Source organism: Emydura macquarii, unplaced genomic scaffold (assembly GCF_026122565.2).
Source record: "Emydura macquarii macquarii isolate MOO-44397 ecotype Brisbane River unplaced genomic scaffold, CSIRO-AGI_Emac_v2 contig_3305, whole genome shotgun sequence".
Taxonomy (NCBI): domain Eukaryota; kingdom Metazoa; phylum Chordata; order Testudines; family Chelidae; genus Emydura; species Emydura macquarii.
Genome location: NW_027133442.1, coordinates 6,065,493 through 6,089,806, shown reverse-complemented (window position 1 = coordinate 6,089,806; position 24,314 = coordinate 6,065,493). Strand labels below are relative to the sequence as shown.

At 46.6% G+C, this 24,314-nt stretch overlaps 1 protein-coding gene across 1 annotated transcript; it reads right to left on the bottom strand.

Annotated features, from left to right (window-relative positions):
- Positions 1 to 13,036: 13,036 nt before the first annotated feature.
- Positions 13,037 to 21,837, bottom strand: LOC137143166 (serine/arginine-rich splicing factor 7-like). The gene is made up of 8 exons (XM_067532792.1): positions 21,765 to 21,837; positions 21,122 to 21,302; positions 20,802 to 20,978; positions 19,850 to 19,924; positions 19,635 to 19,736; positions 18,927 to 18,974; positions 15,648 to 15,683; positions 13,037 to 14,336 (listed from the first exon to the last, which is right to left on the bottom strand). The coding sequence occupies exons 1-8, from the start codon at positions 21,790 to 21,792 to the stop codon at positions 14,279 to 14,281; spliced, it is 705 nt and encodes a 234-aa protein (XP_067388893.1). The 5' UTR covers positions 21,793 to 21,837; the 3' UTR covers positions 13,037 to 14,278.
- Positions 21,838 to 24,314: the final 2,477 nt, after the last annotated feature.

Here is a 24,314-nt window from a genome sequence, read left to right as displayed (position 1 = left end):
TAGCCTGCATGGTGAGAGCTGCCCAGAAAGGGGGGCTTGGCAGCATGCCAGCAGCCCGATACTGGGGAGGGGAGATAAATTCAGTCTCATCTTTAGAGCCAACGTGCCTTTGTAGGAACAGCTGGGCTAAACTCATTCCCTGACGCAGGAGGGGAGCACCCCAGACTGGAGTGATTCCTCACTGGACTGAGCTGGGGCCATGACTTCGGGCAAGCTGCCAGCTAATGGGCCAGGCCCCTGGGTCAAGGCAGCCCTGTGCTTGCCTGAGGTGAATGACTCAGCCAAACTCTGGGTGGAGGCCAGGACAGAGTGGTCCTTCCTTGGTGGCGATTGCAACCAGGCTGCAGCTGGGAGGAGGAATCCCTGAGGGCTGATGTAAGGGCCGTTTGAGCGGGCATGTGAAGGGAAAGGGGCAATTGAAGGAAGCCCTTACCTGGTTTAAGGTGGGGCAAGGAAAGGGTTAACATCGGTCTCAATGAAGGGGGCGGGGCACAGATCCAACTCATCTGCAGGGGTATCCCCACCAACCCAGAGTAGCCAGTCTCTGGCCCTGAGGAGAGCGAGGGCTGGGGGTGAGGTGTGAGAGACACTCAGGCCTGGAGACCAAAGACCTAGGGACCAGGGGAAGACAGGGCCCAAAGGGCCCAGATGTGCAGGGATTAATGGGATCTACAGCCCAATTCTCGAGTTGGCAGCCCTACGTGTTCAGAAAGGTACCAGGCCCCCAGCTAGCACGAGACCAATGTAAACATTTCCAAACTGGCAAGTGTTGGCTCCTCTGTATTGGCCTTCCCATTTCACAGCCGTGGGGAATCATATTTTCAAGCCCTTCTCCACAAGCACAAGGGCTGGACTGGACCTATTTGTGTTTAAACAGAAGCGGAGACTCTCGTGTAGCCACAACACGGCAGAAGCTGTGCTTCAAGAAACCCGCCAAGTATCACAGGGCTGAGGGCGCGCAAGGTGGGGGCAGCCCTGCTTTTTGCTTGTGTCACCTTCAGGGCACGTTGGTGAAATTCTGCGTGGAGCTGCCTGTCTGGGGATGAACTCCACACAGGCTATGCAGTGAATGGCCTTTTATGCAGCTGCCTGCCAAGACTGAAGCGTCCTTTGCAAAGGTTCAGAGCAGAGTCAGGAAGCAAAGGAACCTTTAGTGCTCTCCCCAGACCATCATTTCCCTGGTTTACACAGCCCAGAGACCCTGCAGCAGATACCAGTGGGCCTGGGTGGGCCATGGCCCACCCACTTTGAAAGCAGACCCACCCAATCAGATTTTAAGCAGTTCATCCCACGTTTTTATCAGCCTCTGTTTCTCTTGTGACACAAGGCTTGTGCCCACCCATGTCAACCACAGTTGACAAAAAAATCAGTTCTGGCTATACCTCAGACGCTAGCTGTAGCAGCATCTCCACCTGTCTTTATGGCCACATGACAGAACCAGGGATTCCCCTCTGTCATTGACTGCCAAGTGCATATAGGCTTCTCACTGACTGTGCTGTCTTTAGGGGTGGGACCATCTCTGTTCTTTCCCTTTATCGATTGTACAGCATGAAGCTTATTGCAGATGCAAAACAAACAATTCCCAATGACACGCAATGTCACTAAACTGCTGTAGCTTTCCAATATTAAATAACTCTGAGGATGGGAGAACTGTTTCTTTATATCTGAAGTAGGCACAGTCAGGCAGAAGGGGTGCTAGGGAAATGCAGAGGGAGTAGTTGTAGGGTGAATCTTTGTTTCCATTCTCAGTCTAGTTACATTCCTGAGACCAAAGAAAAGGACTGATTCTTTGTCACATGACAAATACCACCACAGGGCTGTGCTCTCATGCTGATTTGAAGACGTGACAATAAATAAATGTATTTGTCACAGTCAGTTCGTTTTGAATGTAACTTTGAAATACTGCAATGGGGTGTCCGTGTCCAGATCTAGGTACTCATTGTTCGTTAGCTACCTGTCAGGAAAGCTAGCAACTGATAATTAAAAGGATCTGTATGAAGCTGTAACCACTGTGCGGTGAAATGTGCTTTTGTCTTAGAGCCGTCAAAACTGCAACCAAGAGCCACTTGGATTTATTTAACATCCCATAATTAAATATAAATGAAACCTGCAATTCTGCTAGTTTGGGGCATGATGGAGTTGCTGGAATATCTGGACCAGAACCCCAGCCCGGTTGCACAGGTTTAGTGCCAACAACAGTGTGTGCTGTAGCATGAGTTTCTGCCGAGAAAGCGTGCAGCTCTCCAGCCCTGAAGCCTGGTGTGTGTGCTGACAAGATGAGCAATCTCACTCAGGGTTTCTCTGCACAGATCTGATTATTCATTATAATAAGCCAAGTCCTGACCCCTGCTCCAAGCCTGGCTCGTTGGGATCTAGCAGATACTGTCTATGTGGTGCTGAGAGGACAGAATCCACCCATTCCAGACTGCAGAGTACCTGGGGAGCTGCTCGGACTGCTGCTACAGCCTCAGCAAGGCTGAAGGCAGACTCCCCTTCTACGGAGAGATCCCTCAGACCTGGAACATTTAGTCAAACCATCACCCCCACTCTGCCCTCGCACACACAAGGCTGAGAAGATGCATCTCCATGGGTAGCATCCCTGCAGATTGGCACCAGTCTGAGGTCTTCCATTTCTCAGCGGCAGGATCAGGTCCTTAGCCGTCCGTCCGTCCATTGATAAGCAGAATTCTCTGTGATTATCTCCCCTTAAAACTGCCAAACCATGGCACACGCTCCAAGAAATCACCAAGACCTAACAGCCGTTAATGCTACCTCGTTCCCACCGCCCCATTCACCTGGGGGCCGGGGGAGGGTGGTGAGTGACCTACAATATTGTGAGGGGAGGATGAATCACAGTTGTTGAAGCGACTGGAAAAAGCCAGGGAAAAAAGCCGAATTTCTGCTCAACTTTGCGTGGAGCAGCACCGCCCCCGGGTGGCCTAATCCATTACGCACAGGCGTGTCGGGGAGAACAGTTCTACAGGCCATCTGCCGGGGCCAGCATCCTGCGGAAGGAGAGCACGCTTTGCAGCTGTGCCATACCTGGGGGCTGGTCTCTCGCCCAGTCAGACAAACCGAGAACACTGCTGTCACGCCCTCCTGCGCTCAGTCAGCTGGAGGGGCTTTGCTCCGTAGGCCCGAGCCAGCTGCAAATTTTGGTGTCCAAGAGTCACTCCTCTGCAGGGCTATAGGCAGAATTGACCCAGCCAAGAGAGGGATCCAGTATATTAGAAGTTTAAAGCTTATTTTCCCCCACACCCCTCCTTCTTCAGTGCAGACACCCTGCCCTGCCCCGATCACCAATCTCTGTGCACTACATTGTCACACTTGTCACTGCAACATGGGGCGGGGTCCTGAGCGTCTGTCTATGTGTGCCCCACCTGCCCACTGGCAACCTCCCAGCCTGCATGGGGGCTCACCTGCCTGCTTCACTGTTTTCTCCAAGGGCTTCCACGCAAGGCAGAGACTGAATTAGCCCCACAAGGTGGCCTAGGATATCAGTCACATAACTGTGTGCAGGTCATGCCTGGTAAACAGTGAAGTGTGGGACCAGGAGTTGATGGACCAGAAATGGGTATGTCAGAAGTTGGGCGTAATTGGTGGTGCCAGTACTAAGGGGAGGGGCTGTTCCACACCACACCACACCCCCCCCCCCCGCACTTCCTTTCTGGGGTCCTTACAAAAAACAGGGTTACTTACCAGTAACTGTTGTTCTTCGAGATGTGTTGCTCATATCCATTCCGATACAGGTGTGTGCGCGCCCCGTGCACAGATTCCCGGAACTTTTTTTCCTTAGCAAGCCCCGTAGGGTCGGCTCAGGAGCCCCCTGGAGTGCGCACTCATGCCGCGGTATATAGGGTGCTGCCGACCCCGCGTGCCCTCAGTCCCTTCTTTCTGCCAACTCTGACAGTGGGGACGGAGGGTGGGTGTGGAATGGATATAAGCAACACATCTTGAAGAACAACAGTTACTGGTAAGTAACCCTGTTTTCTACTTCGAGTGATTGCTCATATCCATTCCATTATAGGTGATTAAATAGCCATACCTTGGAGGTGGGTAAGAGTCAGCGTTAAGTCGCCCTCGCCAACACGGCTCTGCCGAAGCCTGCATCCTCTCTCGCCTGCTGCACTATGGTGTAGTGGGACGTGAAGGTGTGGACTGACGACCAGGTTGCTGTTCTGCAGATGTCCTGCAGGGGCACTCTTCCCAGGAAGGCTGCAGATGAGGCCTGGGCCCTGGTTGAGTGCACTGTCACAGCTCCTGGAAGCGGCACCTTCGCCCGCTCGTAACAGGTCCTGATGCAGGCGGTGATCCAGGTGGAGATGCACTGGGTGGAGACAGGTGAGCCCTTCATCCGGTCCGCCACTGCCACAAACAGCTGTGTTGATTTCCGGAACGGCCTGGTCTGCTCGATGTAGTAGGCCAGGGCTCGTCTGACATCCAGGGAGTGCCATCTCCGCTCCTCCTCCGAACCATGCAGTTTAGGAAAAAACACGGGGAGGAAGATATCCTGGTTATAATGAAACTGAGACACCACCTTAGGCAGGAAAGCCGGGTGGGGTCTCAGTTGAACCTTATCTTTGTAGAAGACGGTGTAGGGGGGCTCCGAGGTCAAAGCTCTTATCTCGGAGACCCTCCTAGCCGATGTAATGGCCATCAGGAAGGCTACCTTTCAAGAGAGGACGAGCAGTGGACATGTAGCCATGGGCTCGAAGGGGGGTCCTGTCAACATGGTGAGAACCAGGTTCAAATCCCAGGGAGTCACGGACCTGTGCCCAGAAAATTCACATCTGTATTCCCTCTTCATGCTTTGAAAGTCCCTACAGCCTCTAGCCATGCCTCATAGTGGACTAACTGTGAGATTGTGGCTGAATCTGGCTGTCCCCTGCTAAGGTCCCTTAACTAGCTCACAGACAAAGATTATGGTCAACATTTTCAAAAGTGGCCAGTGATATTGGGTGCCCCACTGGAGACACTTTGTGCCTGATTTCCAGAAGGGCTGAGTCCTTGCAGCTCCCCTAGATTCATTTGGGGTCATGGACCCTCAGCAATTCTGAAAATCAGGCACCAGGTGTTTCCAGGTGGGAACTCAGAACGTCAGGCTGTCACACTCGTTGCCGGCTCTGAGTGTAACCCCAATAGCATTAATTATCCCAGTGATGCCTTTTGGTTCTTTTCACTGCAAGATACATGATGTGATGGAGGAGCTGGCATCAAGCAAAGGGTGCAGAACAGAGAATTTACACACACTAAGGTTGAGGTTGCTGGGTTTTGCATTTCAGTTCCCTGTTTTGTGTTAAATGTTGTTAGGCTGGTGTGAGTGTGTCATTATCTCAAACACAGCCCAGGTGACATGCAACAAGAGTAAACCATGATTTGCTCACACACATTGCATTCTATGCCGGTGACATTGGCACTCTTGTCCCTGTGCATCTGCTGATGCTGAAAGAGACACTTTTCTCCTTTTCTCTTTAGGTTCAGTATTTAAAAGCTCATGGAGAATTTGAGATTGACAATTGTACAACAATTCTGTTGAAGAAGAATAGCCAGGTACCTCTGCTAAGAGAGCAGGACTGTTACTAAAACAGAATGACTAAACCCTTACCTGTGTAGGAAGTAGGGGAGGAAATCAGACTCTTCCGCCCCAGCAGGGAGTTGTTTCTTTGGAATCCTTCACGTAATGCTGTTCTGTGCAAAGGCTTTAGAGGGAATAACTTACAGTCCAGGGAGTGCTCTTCATTCTGAAGACGTACTCAATGAGGCACATCCACAGCTGGGGTAAAATGTCATAGCTTCATGGAAGTCAGCAGAGCTGTAAGAGTTTACAGCAGCTGAGGATCTGTTCCTACGTGTATGCAAAATAGTGAGTGGGGGAGCAATTCTGGCTTGAAAATTGAAAGAGTTACTATGGGTGTAATGCATGCTTCCATGCGTACAGCCATTGACTTCAACTCCACCCAACAGTAAGTGCTATAGACCTTAGTCATTTTTAACATGGAGCCCTTAGTGGCTATCATTTGATGAGCTGCCATGCAGGACTTTGCTTCTGTGCTTCAAAAAATCCAACCCAAAACAGGCAAGGGCTCAGTAGCTGGGCAAATCTAGTTCTGCTGCACTCTCCAGCCATTCATACTGTGCAATCTGGTGATTCTGGGCAAGAACAGTATCAAATACAAACGCAGAACTGGCTGTCTTCACATAATAAAACAAACTGTGCCTTCAATTTGGAAAAAGTCTCCTTTTTGGGTTTTTCAGCATTTTTTACCACGCTGGAAATGTGAGCAGTTAATCTGACAAGGAGTTCTGGAGCATGTTCTGTCATACACACAACCACCAACTTGCTGGCCAATTTCTACAGATCCTCCTTCCTTGATGCACTTTCTGTAATAAGGAAATCAAACCTGTTTCATTGGTGATTGTAACAGTAGCAAGTGTAACGTGTCAGTGTTTCTTCTCTGCTGTGGGCTGCACAGCAGCACAGGGTAACAGTTTGGTCATCACTACAAAGAGTTTGGGACTTCTCCAACCTAAGGTATTTGTTAGCCAATTGACATTGCTTTAAAAGTGCTATCTAGTCAGTTTAAAAAAAAGTGAAGTAGTTTCAGGGGCATCACCTGCTTGAACACCCTTTAGCAACTCTGTGCAGCTTGTACAATCGCACTTTCCTATTTTTAAACAATATTTTTCTGTCCACGGTTAGTGTCTGACAGACCCCACAAGCTGGGGAGAGGGTGAGACTGACCCACATGCTGTGTGTGGCCAGATGCATAATAAAGCTAGTCAGCCATTTTCCAGCAAAACAGTTTTTCCTTGAAAAATGGCAATTCATCACCAACCAGAGCTTTTTGTAGGAATGAACCAGTTCTGAAAAAATTTTCCTTGGGTCCAGGCTGGAATATTTCTTGAATAACCCTAGTTACTGTCATGGAGTGGGAAACAATTTCAGACAGAAGACTTAAACTGATAGTGTCTCTTTTTTTGGCCTTTGCTTTTCATGTAGGTTGCATATCACTGTGCTCATTAAAATATGCTTTCTGTTTAGCATTTGTCTCCTCTGTGAGGTGTTGGAAGGGTTACCTGGGAGGTTGAGAGCATGATTCTGGTCTGGAAGGGCTGAGGGGAATGAATCAAACTGGACATGAATTACCTGGTAGCCTCTCCCAGCCCCTTCAGAAACATTACAGACTTACTGTACATCAATGCAGGTGATGTATAGATAGCTAAGGGGGAGACTTTAGGCCAGGGGTCCCCAAACTTTCAGCTGCCAGGGCCTCATCACTCAGTCTTGCTCTTATGGTGGGCCGGAGCGGTTCCTCCTGGCGAGGGCACTGGTCTCATGTCACATGGGAGAGGGGCAAGGCCAGGGGGAATGAAGACTTGGCACGCCACTTGTGAAAGGCTGCCGACCCCTGCGTTATTTTATGAAGGGCCGCACATAATTATAACGCCACTGCAGTGAGCGGGCCAGGCTGGATGCGCCCCCCGGGCTGTAGTTTGGGGACCCTGCTTTAGGCCATAAGGCACCATATTGATGTAGGAACTTCAAAGCCAGTAACAGGTGCTGACATCATAGAGTTTAAGGACTTGACCTAACACCCATTGGGGTCAATGAGGCTTGCCCTTAACTGTAGGGGGAGCTGGTATGTAATTTTCACATACTTCCATTAGCTGAGGGTCAGGCTTGGGGCTGAGGTGCAAGACCCCTCCTCCTGTACACCCCTTCCCGGGGGAAACTCCTCACCCAGATTCCCATATGCACCCCACATGCCTTAGGAAAAGCCCATCCCCCACTGACGTCACCAATCTGACCTTATTCCATCTTCAAACCCTCCTGCAACCTGCCTCACACCCAGTCAGTCCCTCTCCCTCCCCCCAACCCCAAACCTTCCCCTGTGCACCCTCTTCCCCCTCCACACTTCTTCCGCACCCCCTGACAACAGCAGAGGGTTCTGACATCACAGACCCCCTTTGTTCCAAATGGCCCTAGGTTTCTCTCTGGTTTCTGGAGCCGCTTGTTGGTTTCGTTTCCTCTCTGACATCAGTGACACCGCCCCCCACTTCTCCCTTGGGTCTCCCATCGCCACACAGCAGCCGAGGTGCAGACCTGGGTCTCTGCTTCTGTTCCAGAGACTCTGAACCATGGAGACACTCACACAACAGGGGAGCAGCATCAGGAGCTGCCTCTGTGATGCCAGGAGTTCCGGGGGCTGATCTCAGTGCATCTCCGGAGGAGCAGATCTCCTGCCCTGCCTCCGCCAGAGATAAAGCACTGAGTTAGGAAAACTCCTCCAGCCCTGCCATAGGGGGAAGGGGAGCTGCTACAGCGAGGGGCATTGGTCCTGAGCCACAGCATGGGGATGAAGCTGCAGGAACAGACAGCTCTCAGCCCAGAAAGGTGAATGAACCACAAGGGGGAGCAAAGAATCCAGCCTTCCCACCACCCTAAGCCTGGCCCAGCAGCCTGGGAACAGGAGAATGCCACAAGTGCAGCACAGACAGCTACCATGGGGGTGTTAAAAATGGAGGTTGGGGAAAAGGGAGGACGGGAGGGACAGGGCAAGGAGAACACAGCTACCCACAGGACACTGGAGCAGGCTGTCCCTGGGCCAGCCTAGGACCCAGTTGATCTGCACTGACATTGGCTACTTCCAGCCCCCATCTGTTTGCCTGTGCAGATTTTACCAGCTCCCACCCCTCCTCCTGGGCCGTCAGCACCTGCCAGGTCACTGTGCCCTGCCTCTGCACAGGGACCATGGAGATGAACTCTAGTCTGCCACTGGCTACCCTGTGCCATCCAGGCCACCACAGCTGCTTTGGAGCCCTGCCCCTGCACTGATGCCACAGAGGCACCATCCAAGCCCTCCCAGCACCAGGCAGCAAGAAGCTCCACACTTGGGTGCAGCCCATCCAGAGGCGGAGGGCAGCCAGCCCTGGCTTCCTAGGGCCTCCCGCTGCCAGATAGAGCCCAGAGGCAATGAGCCACCACCCTCTGCTCCTCAGCCTGGCCTCTAACACATGCCCCAACCCAATAGCAGCCTCTTTGGGGGGCACCCCTCTACCAAACCACCTTTGGGGGCCTCCTTCCCTGACCACCTGGGATCAGTTGTGGGGGGGATATACATCCAGATTTTAGGAGAGATCATGGGGAAAAACAGCTCTAACCCTAGAGAAATGCCTCCAAATAGCAAGGAGAGAAGGGTCATAAGGTGATCACTTTTACAGGACCAACTTCTGGTGGTGAGAGATGAGCACTAGAGCTAGACAGAGCTCTTCATTAGCTCGGGGAAAGGCACTCACTGTCACAGCTAAAATACAAGGTCCAACATGGTTTAGCCTAAGTACTTAGCACAGACCCCATCCCCTTGGTGTGATCCTTTCCTGAACAGTTCAGCTGCTCTTGTTAGTTGGATGGATGCAGTGTTGCAGTAACTAGGCAGTCCCTGGTTATCAGGAGACAAGATGGGTGAGGTAATATCTTATTGGACCAACTTCCCCTCAATGCTACTGATCATCAGCTTAACAAAGTTGAGCAAGAAACATACTTGAGCAGGCTAGGGAAGCTGGTGCTACGGCGTTGTACATGTACTGTGATGAAAGAGTTCAGTTGTCAGATTACTCTTCCCTCACCTTGAAATTGTTTTTTTAGAAGTGTTCACAAAACATCCCATGAGGAAGGGGTGAAAATAGAGCTGAGGCACAGTACAGATACTGAGTTTTTGCCAGGGTGCTGTAATAATGCTAGAGATGTTTGACTGTTAAAATGAAAGTTAGTGCTAAGTGGGGCTGGAAGCAGAAGCAATGGTTTGACAAGCCCATTTTACTCATGTCATGGACTGGACTTGCAATGAGGACTCAGTGTTCCTGTGATGTAGGTGATACTGTGAAACAGAACACTCCATGGCAATGTGTGGTAAAGCATTTCTTTTTGACAGAAGGGTCCCACCTGTGACTACTTCACAAGTAAAAGGGGAGTAGACTTAAGCTGCAGCTTGAGGAGCATTTTGCACAGAAGTGCCACAATTTGGCAGTGACAGCTGCTTCCCCGGGAGAGAGGCAAGTCATAGTTGCTGTGTTGGCCAAGTTAGACATGGAAGCTTGCACACATCCAAGTGGGCTCTAGGGAACTGTGCAAACTGCCTGTATTTAAAGAAGTGAGTCAATCAGCCCTAGAGGCAGGAGGGTGAAGAGTGCTTTCTCCCCATCACAAAGGGATCTGTCAGAAGAAAAAGAAAAACTACATTCTGCAAAAAGTAGGAAGCACCCAGGGAAAACCTGAAAGAGTCAGAGTGGCCACAAGAGAGGCTAGTGAGCTGTCCTCTCTACTTTCAGTGGCACAAGTTTCGTAAAGGCCATCCCCATTACTTGTTTCCTTGCAGCCCAAGCTTTCCTCTTGTACAATGGACAAAGAACCTGTTCCAGAAGTCCTGATGACAGCCCCCTCACTTCCTGGCGCATCCTATTTAATACTGTAGATTCCTCTTAGCATGTTACACCACTGTCTTGTAATGGGTGAACCACCAATCAGCAGCGGTGGCAAAGCATTACTAAAGTGCATGAGTGACTGCAGATGGACATCAGGATTACACCATACAGGTGAGCATGGTCTCTACAGCAGGGAATGAGTAACACACACCAGCCGGGAATGTTCCTTGCCCTCAAATTTACTCAATACTTTTAAACAGATGCCATCGCAATAAAATATCACTAAGAACTCCAGGTGCATAAGTGAGGTGAACATGGCCCTCTTACAAAGGCTAGCTTGCAAGGCGGCTGTGTGCTACCTTTCCTTTTGTGATGATTTTAGATGAACCCTTCAGAATAAGATGAACTCTGAGCAAAGCCATTTGCTGAAGTGAATACAGAAAGACAGCACAGACCACAGAGTGAAGTTTGAGTGATTGCAATAGAAAAGGTTTTTTGTTATTGTTATCTATTTAACTCAAACCTGACAAACGAATGAGGGAAGAGATCTGTGACTGATCAAAGTCCCTGGCCTTTCAGTTAGTGGCAGAGTACTCCTTTCCCAGCTCCGATTTAATGAGGCCGACAAAGGCAGTGAAGAAAGTACTTGACATGTCTAAGATTAAACAAGCTGTCTGGAGGTTGGGGGAGTGGGAAAAAAAAAAATCTTTGGGGCTTTTCCCCCCTACATCAGGGGAAGAGGGCACAAGCCACGTTTTCCCCTTTCCAGGCCACCTTTAGGAGACCTGAGCATTAGCAGTCACCAGTTAGCTAGAGTCATTACCATTATTTGATTAAGTGAGTTTCTTGGGAGATGTCCCACTAAAGATACTCTATTTAGCCTGGTCCAATTAGGGGTACCAAAGCACTTGATAAATGATACAGATACAATACCACAGCATTTCATCCCCACGAGCCACAAGGCACTCATCGCTGAGCATAGAAAAACTGCACAACACTGGTGGGCAGGGGGCACTGTTAGGAAATGCCAGTGGAGCAACAAACCTCTACTTCTCTCTGATGTTTCATAGAGCATCTGAAAAATTCAAAGAAAAAAATGCTGGTAATTGTCATCAGCTTTTTTCAGAGTCAGCGATTACAGCACATCAACCATGGGAAGATGATGAAATAAGACTAAAAGGCAGTTCCATAAGGGTACTCTACCCTCTCTCCTACTACCCAGTCCATGATGTCCATGAACCAGTTCTGACACTTGGCTTCCTGGTAGCGATCCAATTGTGTGAGTCCACTGCCCAGATCCACACCTGCAAAGTTGTACTCTGGCAGAGCAAGGGAGGTGGGGCTGAAAGCAAGATTCAGTCAAGGAGCCTTCACAGCAAATGCCCGTACATTTCTTTTTAGTGCATTTAATACAAACTACAATGCATGTATTGCCCTTTTCAAAGACAGAGGAATTTGCCTTTCCGTCCTCATTTCAATTCTTTCACATATGGTATATTCCTCTCAGCCCACACTTCCCTTGCTAAATTTGTTAGTCTGGTTCTTTTCCACTGCAAGTGCTTCCCCGGTGCAATCTTTCTTTCTTCATTGCTGTGCATTTACTTCTCTCTCAAGGTTATTCTCCTCCCAGCTCCAGGCCTGTGGTCTTCACAGGTATTTAGTTTCCACTTGGGCTTGGTCTACATGAGAAAGTTGCAATAGCTTAATCTAAAAGTATGAATTTAAACTAGTGCAGCAAAGTCCTGCACTGATGCTTGTTTCAGTTTAAGGATTTGTTAGTTTAGTTCAAACCTGTTCCCAACCAATTTACACTAACAAAATCAAGAGCATCCACATAGTAAATTCACACCTCCTGTTAAGCCAGGGCAACTAAGGCACACAAGTCCTTATACTGCCATGCTGCAACTGCTCTAGACTGACGTCTCTTCCAGCTTCTCATTGGTGCCCAGATTCCTCTGTACAATGAATAAAGATGCCTGTAAGCAATGGCTTCTGGCTATATTTGCTAAATCATTTCCTTATCTCGTTCCCCATTTTGCAGTCTTGTTTTTAAGGATTAGCAAAATGTCAATTACAGAGCACTTAGTGGAAGCTGATGCTCCTGTTGCTACACCACAATGCACCGTGTGTTTGGGAACTAGTCACCACAAAAATCAAGTCTAGGCATAACCCTAGGGAAGTGGCTAATAGACTTAAGAAATAAGGCTGGCAGGTGACCATGAAAACTGTCAAAATAAGAGAACTTTACCAAAATAGACCATTCCAACAGCTAGTATTCAAGCATCTTCATGTGTGAACAAAACTAGTGACCGACCTGTGCAGTGTTTTGACTACTTAGTTGTTCTAAGTGTCACAGGCATGACTGAAGTCTAACAGTAGACAAAAAGTCTGACCTGAAACTTGGGGATTACCCAGTATGTGTCTTTTGGCCCATGTAATTTTCTATTTAAGGTACTACATTAAGTTTTATAATTTTACAAGCATAATCTACCATTAGCCATTTCATTGGAAGCCCAAATAAGTCTGTTCGAACTCAGTGCCTGTGTAGGTGCTCTAAAGAGTTCTCCTTGAATGTTGAAATGGGAATTCAACTACAACAAAATAGCCCAGAACATTAAAGAGCTGCAGGGTTTTTATTTCTCAAAAAGGTTCCTGGCAGTCTAACATCCTTACCAAAGGACCACAACGCTCGGTTTCAACATGAATGTCAAAGCTCCGTATAACTTCTTAACGACCACAAAATAGGCTTCAGAGTTTGATAATTTATTTTAAACTCTTCAATTATGTATTTGCTGTATACTACAGGAATCAGCTTACCAGTACCGAAAAAGCTTTTGCCCATTAGCATATAGGCTGCTTTATGATTGCAACATATGTTGCAGAACAGATCCTGACCACATAAATTCACTCAGTTCAGTCCATGTTTTTCCCAGTTTGACTAATCTGACATAGTTGATTGCTGAAGAGAAAGCCGTAACGCAGCCATATTTTTTCTCCCTCAACATGCACCATTTAAAGGTAACCTGAAAGAGAGAACTTGTGCTTGTGTTCTTTTCTGCTTCCTGTTAAAAGATAGTGGCAACTGAGCTGTTAACTTTTAACTAGAGTGTTTAAAATTTTAAAATGAAGTTAAATGGATGTTTATAAGTAAAAACTCCATTCAACACCCTCAAGAATTCAAAACATCTGATCCCTGGCTGTATAGGTGCACCAGTGAGGCAAGACTAGATTTTACATTCCTGATCATTTTAAGTTAAAAAACCAGTAGAATAAAAGTCATACTTCCTTTCCAATCACTTTCAGAAATTAAAAAAAAAACTATCAAAAAAGGCACAAGCACCTTTTGTAATAACATTTTGCAGATTACCTTTAAGTTGCACCATCTCATCCGTATCTCAAAACGAAAGCAGAAATTAAAGATACACTTCACTATAGAATTCAAAATAAACGGAGAAGAGCATGACCACTTTGATAGCCATTTTTAAAGTTTGACAACCTGCATAACATCAACTTCAATGACATACATAACTTGCTTTAAAGTTACTGAAGCATTAACAGAAGCATTAGGGCTACCACAAGGAGGTTTTTAGTTAGAAATACACATTTTATTTCTGTGTCAATAAAAAAGTCCCACATTTTCAGATCACAGGATTTTAATGCATACAACAAAAAAAGTTGTGCACTAATCTACTAATGTGACTTCACAGAATTTAGAAGATCCCGATCCATGCCAATTGTTATTTGGTTGAAATACCCTTCTAGGACTAAGCCCTTACCATTTACATCAGACATCACAAAATCCCTTATAATAACGTAAACAAAATAACTTTCTTCCTAAAAGGTTAACTTTGTAATTTCAGTCCATTCTTACAGGACTTGCACTCCTCCTTCGAGGGCTTCCTGATGGTGAACGACTGAAAGTGAAAGGAAAATAGAAGTTAGTTGGTGTAACTCTAGTGTTGACTTGGAAATGCAGATACAGCAATACCACAAGAAAAACCAAGTCTTTTCTGTGATAACCGAGTAACCAGCACTGATGAAATTAGAGAGTGAGTTTTACTTTTAAAACATATCTTGCGTACGTAAACTGTTAGAGGACATCCTCAAAGGTTATGTGAAATCTTAACTTGGTTATAGAATCATTAGTAAACTTTAAATAAAGATTCATCTTGAAGATATGAAAGCCTTTCCCTGAAGCACATGAGCACATAAGAGGAAGAGACCACAGTGAGGATGAAAAGGAGGCTACAAGCAAGGATCTTAAGTGTGGCAAGGCACAAGCTACTTCAGCTCCCATGTACTCCTTCCCTCTGGAGACATTATTCAAACTCGCAAAAGTTGTCTCCAAGTGTCAGAAGAGCATACTTATCCTGAGTTAATGGAAAATAATCATCAATGAATCAAACTAAAATAATCATTAGTCTTGTCTTCCCCAATTACATAGAACTTTATATATTTTAACAAGTTCTGGGTTACAAAAGGGAACCAAAGAATTTTATCTTGCTATTACCATGGAGCAAGAGCAGACTGTACAGCTGTTAGTCAAGACAGAGCCAGCAGCAAGGATGACAGCAGTACGACTCCATTCAACCAGATGGGTGTTTGTTACAAGACTTTAAATGTTTTAAGCAAAACAAACTGATCCATTTCCAGTTTTACTTTGAGCCATTTAACATTTTCTATTATCCTTACTATGCTCATTCAGATTTTTGACTCTGGCCATACCTAACACCCTTTAAGAAAATAGGTTCAAGTCCTTCTGAAAAGGATTTAATTGTAAGCCAGAAGTAGCCCACTGCACCTTCTAGAGCAGAAGTTCTCTCATTATGATCACTGGAGTTTTTAAATGGACTGTTTAAAATTGATTCCCTCTGTGCTTCAAATTTATTTTGTGCTTTAGCTCATCCACTTGCATAATCTCAAGTGAATGAAGCGTTTACCGAGGATGGAAATAATACAGCAACAGCCAAAGGCAGGACCTCATATTACACCATTCACACGCTTCTGCTTTACCATTATGGGCCTCATTTAGTAATCACTGTCCCATGCATTAAGGCAGCCCTGTCCATACAAAATGCACCTTACAATTAAATCAGAGGCAAAGTACAGGGAAAAGTTATGGTAATTGACGGTGTTGACAAAAAACAAGTTTTTCAGTAGAGCACTGAGGACACAACAACATTAAATCTACATCCAGCAGTCTTTACTCACAAAAATCAACCTACCTTCTCTTTGGAGATGGTGATCTGGACTTTGATCGGCTGCAAAACAGAAATAATACTTAAGTGAGAAAAAAATAAAATGACATGAAAACAATTCCTTCCATACTTTAAAATGAGTGAAAAAGCTCCAAAAAAGCCTTAGTCAGCATTTTAAATACCCATCACTGAATGTACGCAAAAATCTTTTAAAAGTATCTGTATAGGCATCAAATTAACCCGCACCATCCCTCCTATTATGGCAGATACACTGCATGGTTTCCTATCTCCATAGGCATTTGGCAAGGGTGAGTTCTGTCACCATCACTGTTCAATATCAGCACTGATGGATAAAGGTGAGGAGGCAACTGTCAATGATGTTGAGCTAAATACCATTCTGCTTCAAGATTTTGAATATGCCAGTGACACAGTCTTGTTGGTTCAATTTGGTGAATCACTGTCACTGATGGTCAATATGGCTGGGCAAGCAGAAGCGTGCATTGGTCTAGATATTAATCAGGATAAAAGCCCCTACCTAGGGCATCAAATAGTCTCCAGCTCCAGGTCACAAACAGCTCAAAAGTAACCTGTCTGGACATCAAGCAGGTGGCAGCTGTCAAATATTTGGGCAGCATCATAAACACTGCTGGAAGGTGCTCGACAGATGCAGCTGCTGCCGTGTTTCAGGCCCTTCAGTGGCCTCAGTGAGGATATTGTGATTTACGTTGCAGAGCTATAGAACTACAGTTGTACCAAAGTTAAACGCCGGCAGTAAGGAAGGCTAAAGTACAGCAAATTGACATTTATAATTCTCATTGCCTCTGTCATCTGCTTCATATCAAGTGGTATGACAAGATCAGAAATCAGGATATTCAAAGCTGAACCCAGCAACTACCTCTATCAGCACTGTTCCACTTTCACTGGCTTTCGTGGCATTGATACAAGACTGGAAGGCCAATGAATTCTGAAGCACGTGTACTAAGGAAGGTCAGTACACAGACAGAGATCAGGTGGGCACCAAAAGCTTTGGTGGTGCTTCAAGATTGCCAGTGATGGACAAACTGAATATGTAATGAGACCTTAAAGCACCTTGCCAAAATCAAACTGGGTAGTTTGCGAGGAGGCCATGCCCCTTTTGGATTTGCTGTGATGATGATGATGATGATCCATACTACTGTTGAATTGAGATAAGGCAAGATTTGGACATAAAGGCTCATTCTGAGCAGTAACCATCAGTCCGGGAGACCCTAAAACAAAGTTGCTGGAAATGCTGTAACCAATTGAGTTGAAGACCTTGGAAAAGGGAGCATTCTGCAGAAAATCATTCTAGGTGATTTAAGAGCCATGTTAAAAGATCACAATAATCCTGTGATGCAGAAATGCTAGAGTGGAATAAGATGCAGCAACAGAAAAATCAGTACTCTGATGGTATCTACTCAAGAGTCAAAATATAAGAGTTGGGGGAGGAACATTCCCCAGACGGCCTGCAAAGACATTTTACATCCAGTTACATTTTCAAGTGACAGAACTCACTAAATAACTATGATCTTTCAAGTAACAATTTGAACCAGCCAGTCAATCTTACTCTCATAAAATCTTTTAAAAACAAATTAAAATACTAGTTGAAATTAAAAGCTTTGCAAGCAACAAAGTAGTACTAAAATATTTAATGCAAGTTTCAGCATTACATGCTCATCTTTTAGCAGGGGAGCCTGATTTAAATCTGCAATGGGACTAAGACGTACAACTGGAGAGAAATATAGTTCAGCAAGGCAGCCAGTGACATGCACATACAGTGAAATTACCCAGTCCAGTGATAGTGAAATTCATACCATGTGCCAAAAAAATGGCAGAGTACTGAAGTCCAGTTTATGGTGCTTAGCTGTGGAGTTTCAGAATTTAGCCTTTTAATTCAGTGCCACACATGATGCATTCATTACCAATCTATTCCAGCTATACTTGAAATATGAGATAATCCACATGAGTACAATGAACTATCAAAGCGGACTCCTCTTTCTACAAAATGAAGCAGCTGTTTTCCAAACTTCCAAGATTTTGTTAGGGTGGTGTAATGTCTTCCATCCAAGAGCCAACCTTGGCTTTTCAAACAATACTCTTCTGCAACTCAATCATCTTCAATGCAATGTTTTTAAAACTTAACTACACAATCTTCAGCCTTGGTTACAGATGACTGCTGAAGTTGTGATTTATCTTCCAACTGGAGGAACTTAACAGTGCTGAAATGATTCCCAAAACAAGATTGATGCACTTCAATGTTACTAACAACCCATGAAATAACAGTATTTTCTAGACCATTTCCTCAACATAAAAGTATTTTGGAATTCCAACATCCAAGCCTTTCCTAGGCTATTTCCAGCTTTTTGTAAATTCTGTTCAAGATGATTGGTGTTTTCCTTAATCTTGAATAGATTAAAGGACTATTACACTGAGTTCAGTCAGGAAAACACATCAAGTCTTTCAACCACTGCATATTACTTCCAAATAGTATTCCTTCTCAACCAAGAACTTGAGTTCTTCCCAACACACAGCCATGTGACACTAGTACTTCAGCAATTCAAATAATTCTTGCATTAATCCTTTGAGCTCTCAATTACCAGAAGTCATGGACTGAGAAATTCACAGCATTCCTCAGACTCAGTGTTGCTCAAATTTTTGCATGGGATCTAGGAATGTAAAATCCTAAATGGTTAAACGATAAATATTAGTCTTACCGTTAAGACTAATACTTATTGGTTAACCAGCAGTGCAGGCTCTCAGCCTCCATGGTGACGGCACTGGGCAATGGCAGAGGTGGCCGCTTTGCTGCTGCCACCCAGGGAGGCCGAGGCCCTGGTGCAGTGGAGTGCCCCGTGCAGAACACCGGGGATCATGGTCCAAGAAAAGGGTTCCCCTTTGGAGCCAGACTGGGGGCACTACCTGGGGGCTGATGGGAGGTGAGGTGTGTGTGGGGTGGGAGATACAAAATTATACTGGTTAAATGGTTAGCCGATATAATATTAATTGTTTAAATGATTATCCTTTAAAAAAAAAATTTTATATCCTTAATAGAATCTCTTGATACACAAGATTATTTAATTTATAAAGATATTTCCTGGCACCACCTTCATTTTTAGAGGACACTGTAGGGTTTTCATGCATGATGGTGAACCACAGGCAAACCTCGGATATATGAACGAGTTTTGCTTGGCATGCACCTTTCTATGGCCAAAAGAACTAATGCACCTGACTGAAGTTCAACCTGCAGCTACTATTAAGTGGCTTTAATAAACAAGGCAAACATTTTACCTGCTTCGTGGCCATAAAGCAGATCTGGATCTGGATCTTGATCTAGACCTAAAGTTTGAAAAAGGAAACTAATGAAAGCCAATTCAACTCCACAATAAGAATTAATTTTTGTATTAATAAAGCAATGCCGTAACAAAAGGCAAATGCACAGTATTTGCTGTCTAGGTAAAAATACTTCATCAAGCAGTCAATCCTGCAGCAGCAATTTTGTTATCCTGTTTGCCAGCTTTAGAGAGAGACTATTTTCCAAAAAAAAAAATCAGAAATCAAATACTGAAACTTGGGAAGTCTGAGGTCATTGATAAGCTTATATTATGTTATCCTATGTAAAGGAATTTTTATTTACATAACTGCTCTAGGGCTTTGGCCATAATACTTACATTGTTTAGGGTCGTAATTTTCTTCACACTCCTTAAGGACATAGCCAGGCTGGCAAAACTTGTAAGTGTAGGCTAGACCTAAGACTAGCTAACTGCAATACCAAAAATTCAAGAGAACTGTTCTAGAATATTGACTTTAGTTTAAGAGGGAAGTTTCCCCCCAAGTTAATGTTTGCTCTTGAAAGCTCAAACCTTTTTCAGAGATTCTACTCCCCAAATAACATGTAAAGAATGAGTTTCACACTACTTTCCACCATGCCCTTCAAATATTCTGAACCCACCACCGTAAGAAAAATGTTGGCTGATAATCATTATGCATAACAATTACCTTGATCTTTTTAAAGAACGCGAGCGGGATCTACGGGGTGAGGCCGATCTAGATCTACGAGGTGACACTGACCTCGATCTGCGAAGGGAAGCTGACCGGGATCTGCAGTGAAATGGTTGAAAATTTTATACAGTGCTTTGCTTGTTTTTAAAAAAAGTGAATAAAACGTTTGAATTCCCTTAGAAAAGGGAAGCACAAGACAGCCTGAAACTCACCTCCTACCACGGCTTCGGCTGCGTGACCGAGAATACCTTCTTCCTCTGGACCTTGAATGAGATCTAGATCGTGACCTAATGTTAGGTTAGAAAAAACAAGTATTAGGAAACAGCTTTTGCAATTACTGCTCAAGTGCCTCTGCTGAAGTTAAAATCTCAGACAACTAAAAATTAGTGTCTGTCAGTTGGAAAAAAACTCAGGGCCTATTTGTTTTGAGTATTTTTACTACCTAGAAAAGATGTTAAGCTGAATTACATTTTAGAATTACATTATAATATAAAACACTGTAATGTGTATTTAAAATAAACCTTGCAAGTTTGCAGGTCGACCCTCTTTGGCCCAAGGTCTAGCAGATCTAGACGATCTAGAAGTATCTATAGCCGATCGCTGCATCTAGGTGTTCTCTTCAATCTAACGACGATCAAACTGACAGCCAAATGAGCCAGGGTGAGGCTTGATTGACGCAAGAAGATTTTTCTAGGTGGGAATGTGGTCAATCTGGTGTTCCTCTTTCTAAACCGGAGGGGGGGGGCCCCAATTGAAAGCCAAATTTACTGTTACGGCGATCACCGTCTCAAATTTTCTGCCCTTTAAAGAATAAGGTGAAGCTAGGTGTAGATGGCTCGAGGGGATCTGGCCTCTTATGCTGATCACCTCAAGGTCTAGGAGGATCTTAATTGTCGGATTTTGCAAGGCGCCTCAGCATGAAACCTTAAGGCTTGTGACATTCTGAATCAAGGCGACTGACTCAAACGAAGAAACCTGAAAGGTTTTGACCAGGTTGATTGTTAATATATTAACATTTAATATGAAATATCAACAAATTGTAATTAACACCTGTACGAATATAGCATTAACATTAAATTAAACTGACATAACATTTTCTTCTTGGCTAACATGACCACACCTGTACCCAGTGAAGAGAACCAATCGCTCATTACACACACGTACCTGCTCCTCCTTCGGCGACTATAGCGATGACAGTCATAAGCATAATGACCTTTATCGCCACATTCATAACATCGGTCATTAGGATCAAATGGTCGCCGCGCTGGAGGCCTATCATAGCGGGAGCGACGGGGCATGCCTGTTGACAGCTCCACTCTCACCCGGGAGCCACACAGCACCCTGCGAGTCAACAGAGATGCAAGAGTTAGCAGTGAATCGGGAAGCTCCCCCTCGGCCGGCTCGGAACAGAAACGCAGCGTCGCTGCCGCCCCTGGCCGGGGCGCCGCGTCCCCGCCAGCAGCTCGCCCCGGGCCGCCACGTACTTTCCATCTAATCCAAGCACCGCGTCCTCCGCGTCTCTCGGGTCCTCGAACTCCACGAAGGCGAAGCCCGGGGGGTTCCTCGCGATCCACACGGTGCGCAGGGGGCCGTAGTAGCTGAAGGCTCGCTCCAGCTCGCCCTTGCCGGCCCCAGTGCCCAGGTTCCCCACGTACACCTTGGTCTCTGCAAAACCAAGTCACGGTCGCTGAGGAGCGCGCAGCCGCCCCGGGCCGCGCAGTGTCTGCCCGGCGGAGCCCACGCCGCGCCCCGGCCCGCTCCCCGCCGGCAGCGGCCTGGCCTGCCCACGAGCGCGCAGAGGAAGCAGCTGCCCTCCGCGGGCCCGGCGCGCACCGGGCCTTCCCAGTCCGCGCCCGCCGGCCGAGGACATTTACTGCCGAGGCGCCACCGCCATCTTGGCCGCCCCCACCCGCGGGAGCCCCTTTCCTCGCCCAGCCGCGCGGCGAGCGCCCAACGTGCGCAAAATGGCGGCGGCGGCGGCGCCGGCCTCCTCCCCCACGGCGAGCCGCACGCGGGCCGCAACCCAGGCTCTGCCCCTTGGGGATCGGACAGGAGCAGCGGCGGCGGCTGCGCCCCATCCCCAACGCCTGTCGCCCCGCTTGGCCCGGGCCCGAACCCGACCCCTACCGCCTCCATAGCGGCCGTAGCGAGACATGCTTCTCGCGCCCTCCAACCGTCAGCCTGCCCCTCTCTCTCCGCGCGCAGCCGCGCACCCGTCGCGAGCCTCTTATATAGAGTAAGCGGCCCTCACGCATGCGCACCGCTCCCTCGGCCGCCGCCGCGCGCTGGGAAGGCGGGAAAAAGAACCAGTCCCCTCCACCCCCCCCCGCCCCAGTATCCATAGTAACACAGTGGGTCAAAGAATAAAGATGCTTAGCCCGCTGCGGGCGGCCGGTGGCACGTGAGCGCCCGCCACAGAAGGGAGGACTAAGGACTTCCAGCCGCGACGCGGCGCGAGCCACCCGTGCAGCGCCGACCCCTCAGCAAAGGGCCGGGCCCGGACAGCCATGGGCCCAGCAGAGCTCCCCTAAGTCATGGGGGGCTGGGCCCTAGTAGAGGTATAGGGGGCTAGGGAGCGGGCTTCCAGAAGAGCTCCCCAGGGGTATGGGGGAGCATGGGGGCAGGGCGCCAGTACATCTCCAGTGGGGACATGGGGGAGCAAGGGATGGGCTCCATCCAGTAGAGCTGGATGAGTGGCCTTCAGCACAACCCTTTAAAGTTAGGCAGGTGCCTAAACCTTTCCAGGCTGAGGCAGAGCTCAGACAATTTTCCAGCCATGTTCTGCACTCCACTTCTTCCTACTAGTGCAGGGTTGTCCAAACAGACTCTGCTCATAGGATGGGTCTTGAGTGAGCTGAGGCCAGTTCAGATCCAACAGCACAGCAGGGGCCTCAGTCCTAAATGAGAACTTTTCACCTGGCTGACGAAATTCTGGGCATCTTATTGCATGGCTTGAACTAGGGCATTTCAGCACGTGGATGTTTGTTGAGTCCTGCACAATCTGCTACAATCACCCACTGAGTTAAACATAAGCAAATATATGTTGGATCAGGGTCTTGAATAGTGAAAAACACCCTTATTACATGTTCCATAGCTCTAAACAAGCCAACAGAAGTTTAATCTAAACTTTCCAAAAAGAATAATTTTGGGACTGATAAGCAAAGGATATTTCTGATCATAAAAACATCCGTAAAAAAAAGGCTTATAACAGAGTACCTTCTCAGGTGGGAATGTACTGAGGAAGAGTAATTAGGAACTGATCTAAAATTATGTCAAGTACATATTTTAAGGTACAAGGATAATGGAAGCCTATATAAAGACTTCTTTCTGGCTCTTTCATTTAATGTAGAATTTAAGTGTTTGATTATTTTAAATTGAGCTTGTCTCTGGGTGTGAAAATAATCTTCAAAATGAATCAGCAGACTAATGTTGAGAGCTAGATACACAAACAATTGTAGTGAAAGGAATGTGAAAGGCCCCATTAATTTTAATGGGGGTCTGATTCAAAGCCAACTGAAATCAATAGATTCCCATGCTTTAAAATGATTTTGGCTCAAACCCTGGATATGGGATTGAAATTGCTTTGAAGCCTATGAAACTGTTTAAATGTCAGCGTACCCTACACTAGAGAGACAAGGTAGGTGAGACTTTTACTGGACCACTTTCTGTTGGTAAAATAAATAAGCTTTTGATCTTACCCTGTCAAGAACAAATCATGCCAAACCAACCCAATTTCTTTCTTTGACAGGGTTGGTATCTTAGTGGATTGGGGGGGGGGGGGGGGGGGGGGGAAACGACACGACCCAGACTACTAACACTATCAAAGAAGGAAATTAAGTTGTTAGGAAATTTGTGTAGCTTCAGCTTCCAGCCATTTGTTCTTGTTATGCCTCTCTCTGCTACAGTAAAAGGTCCTTTAGTATCTGATATTTTCTCCCTGTGAAGATGCTTTACTTACACCCTGTAACCAAGTCACCTCTCAGACTACTCAGTTCACTCAGAGATTGGCCGCTGAGTCAGCCTACCTCTTGTACATACCACCATACTCCAAGTTATCGTGTCCTCACTGGTGCTGCACTCATGCATGTGTGTCAGTAGGACTTCTGGGGGCTGGTGCTTGCACATCCTGGCTCTTTGTTCTGCAGTAAGTTCAGTCACTGGTTTTTTCCCCAGTGAATTGTGGGAGAACATGCCTGCACTTCTAGGCACAAGGGAGGAATTGTGGGAAAGCATTGGAGGACTATCAGCACTCAAATGACTTAACCTATATCCTCATTGCAAAATGGGCAGATTCCCAGCCCAAATGAAAGCTGAGCTCCTACCTTTTCCCCCCACCCAGGCCAGCCAGCTCAGGTGGAAATCACCACTTACCTCAGGTGAGATGAAAAGACTGTGCATGTGTGAAGGGGAGATGGGGCAGGGCAACACCTGCATAAGAGCCTGGGATAACTCTGCAATGAAGACATCTTATCAAAAAGATCTGAGGTTAACAAATTGAGCTCTTTATGTTTCTCACTGTATGGCATTTTCTCCAGCCCCTGAATATTTTTAATAGCTCTTTTCTGCACCCTCTCCAATTTTTCAATACTTTTAAAAAATGTGGACACCAGAATTGGATGTACTACTCCAATTTTCCTCCATGCCATGTACACAGGTACAATTATCTCCCTCCTTCTA